Source organism: Borostomias antarcticus (genome assembly GCF_949987555.1).
Source record: "Borostomias antarcticus genome assembly, contig: scaffold_1141, whole genome shotgun sequence".
Taxonomy (NCBI): Eukaryota; Metazoa; Chordata; class Actinopteri; order Stomiiformes; family Stomiidae; genus Borostomias; species Borostomias antarcticus.
This window is the reverse complement of record NW_028176036.1, coordinates 1-2,500: the sequence shown is the minus strand read 5'-3', so window position 1 is coordinate 2,500 and position 2,500 is coordinate 1. Positions and strand designations below refer to the sequence as shown.

Here is a 2,500-nt window from a genome sequence, read left to right as displayed (position 1 = left end):
GTATAACGGATTTTTAAAGCTGTAAATTATTGAAGGTTTCCCTCGCCCGCTGAGTGTGAGATAGGCGGTGTAGGTGATTTCCATCTCAATAAGATCAAGCGCCTAGCCAGTAATGTTACAAAGGAAATACGATCCGCTTGTGGCCCCGGCAAAAGCATCTGAGGGACACCAAACAGAGCGGTAATGGCATTCGGCTCCATAAGTGTCCCAGTCACCTCTGTCAAAGTATTGAAAATCGCGGACCAATAGTTCCTCAGAGATGTACACGACCAGAGCATATGCACATGGTTTGCTGGTGCTTGACATTTTTCACAGGAGGGGTCAACATTATCATATATTTTGGTATATATTATTCTAACGTTGGTCCTATGACTGCGGTGAACAACTTTGCGTTGAATCAACCCATGTCTGGCACAGACGGATGAAGTGTGAACTAGTTTAAGAATATCCTCCCACAGCGCCTCAGAAACATCCTCTCCCAAACTCTCCTCCCACAGAACCTTCACACAATTCAGAGAGGTCGAAGATAAGGTTTGGATTTGGTTGTAAATATATGAAATCATGTCTTTCATCGCAGGGACCTGAGTCAGAAAAGCATCTAGGGGGGTGTCATCAGGGGGGGTAAGGGAACTGGGCATATTTACTGCGAACAAAACTCCTAATTTGCAGATATATAATATATATATATATATATATATATATAACAGATGTATAAAAAGATGCTTAGGGAGAGATTACATTTCTTATCCTAGTGAGACCATCCAGATCTCGTGAGCTCACATTTCATTCCACTCACCAGCCTGGAAAAGCTCAATAGAGATCCGTCTGATTGGCCGATCAGACAAAGTTCGGCCAATCAGCGTTCTTTGAGAAAACACTAGCAGCTACGAGGGGCGGGGTTTAGGTGTGAGGCCAGCAGGCAGCAACTATTCCTTCTAAAACAACAATGGCGACAGTTAGCGTAGATGCTATAGCATCAGTTATATTTAAATCGGAGAGTATTTCTTTGTTGAAAGAAAAGCAAAGAGCGACACTGAAGGCTTTTCTCTGTGGAAAATAGGTTTTCACTCTTCTCCCGACTGGCTTCGGTAAGATTATGATTTAACCGTGATAGACAGATGGCTCATCCAATCACCTGTCGAGTAGTTTTGAAAGTTCCCGCCCTTTTCCAAACAGTTACCAACAAGCTTTCCCAGACGGTCGAGTGAAACAATTCATCTGGAAATGGGAGTATTGGATAGATTATAGAGGGAGGAGTGACGACACAACTAATATTGACGTTTGAGTAGGAAAAGAAAGAAAAAAAGAAGAAAGAACCCATTAGGTGTCAGGTGATAAATTTGTGACCCTCCCTCAACTCCCCCTCGTCTGTTAGCTTAGACGCTGCAGTGACTCACAACAGAATAGCGTATATTAGCCACGCCATGTCACACTAAAACCCCGACTCGTGCTTACGCCTCGTCTGAAAGACACACCATTTCATATCCTCTCATCCACGCGCAACGGGAAAAGAGGCACTCCTCACCAGCGACCGTGAGGAAAAAGAAAGAGAGAGAGAAAAAAAGCACGGCCCCATTCGCTTCGTCTGTATTTCAATATGCACTCAGTCAAGGGGATGGATGGCGGCCATTTTGTGTCGTCAGGCTTGTGGGCGATGATGGGGAGTTATGGGGCGTGATGACTCTGGCAGACGCTTGTAATCGGTTTCCCAGATTGAACGGACGGAATCGGTCAGTAGACTCTAGCTCCGGCATTCTAAGCCTTCCAGATTCGTTCAGAGTGACGGATGTTGTGGGGGATTTTTGCGGTTTGACTTTTCGGGATTCACTTTCCAGCCCCCGAGGCTGGGAGCAAATGTAGCGGATTTTACAGGTGAGGGACGTATTAGTCGCTCTGTCATGTTACAGATAAATGTAATGGTTATCGCCTGTGTGTCTGTGTGTGTCTGTGTGTGTCTGTGTGTGTGTGTTTGTGTGTGTGTGTGTGTGTGTGTGTGTGTGTGTGTGTTCAGGTGGGCCCACAGCCTTCTCCCCCGGTAACCTGAGCACCAGCAGTAGCGCCAGCAGCACGCTGGGGAGCCCCGACAACGACGAGTACATCCTGTCCTTCGAGACCATCGACAAGATGAGACGCGTTTCCTCCTACTCCTCCCTCAACTCCCTCATCGGTAAGAGATGCACCTGCTCAGTACCGCTACTCCTAATACGTTTCCTCCTACTCCTCCCTCAACTCCCTCATCGGTAAGAGATGCACCTGCTCAGTACCGCTACTCCTAATACGTTTCCTCCTACTCCTCCCTCAACTCCCTCATCGGTAAGAGACGCACCTGCTCAGTACCACTACTCCTAATACGTTTCCTCCTACTCCTCCCTCAACTCCCTCATCGGTAAGAGATGCACCTGCTCAGTACCGCTACTCCTAATACGTTTCCTCCTACTCCTCCCTCAACTCCCTCATCGGTAAGAGATGCACCTGCTCAGTACCGCTACTCCTAATACTC

General features: G+C 47.1%; 1 protein-coding gene across 1 annotated transcript in view; it reads left to right on the top strand.

Annotated features, from left to right (window-relative positions):
* Positions 1-2,167, top strand: part of LOC311328910 (regulatory-associated protein of mTOR-like) — a gene marked incomplete at both ends in the record, with an annotated part of 7,654 nt that extends 5,487 nt beyond the window's left edge. Inside the window, one exon of the mRNA XM_084462808.1 lies at positions 2,012-2,167. Coding sequence (XP_084318934.1) covers positions 2,012-2,167 — 156 coding nt within the window. The remainder of the gene's footprint in view (positions 1-2,011) is intronic.
* Between the last annotated feature and the right edge of the window lie 333 nt (positions 2,168-2,500).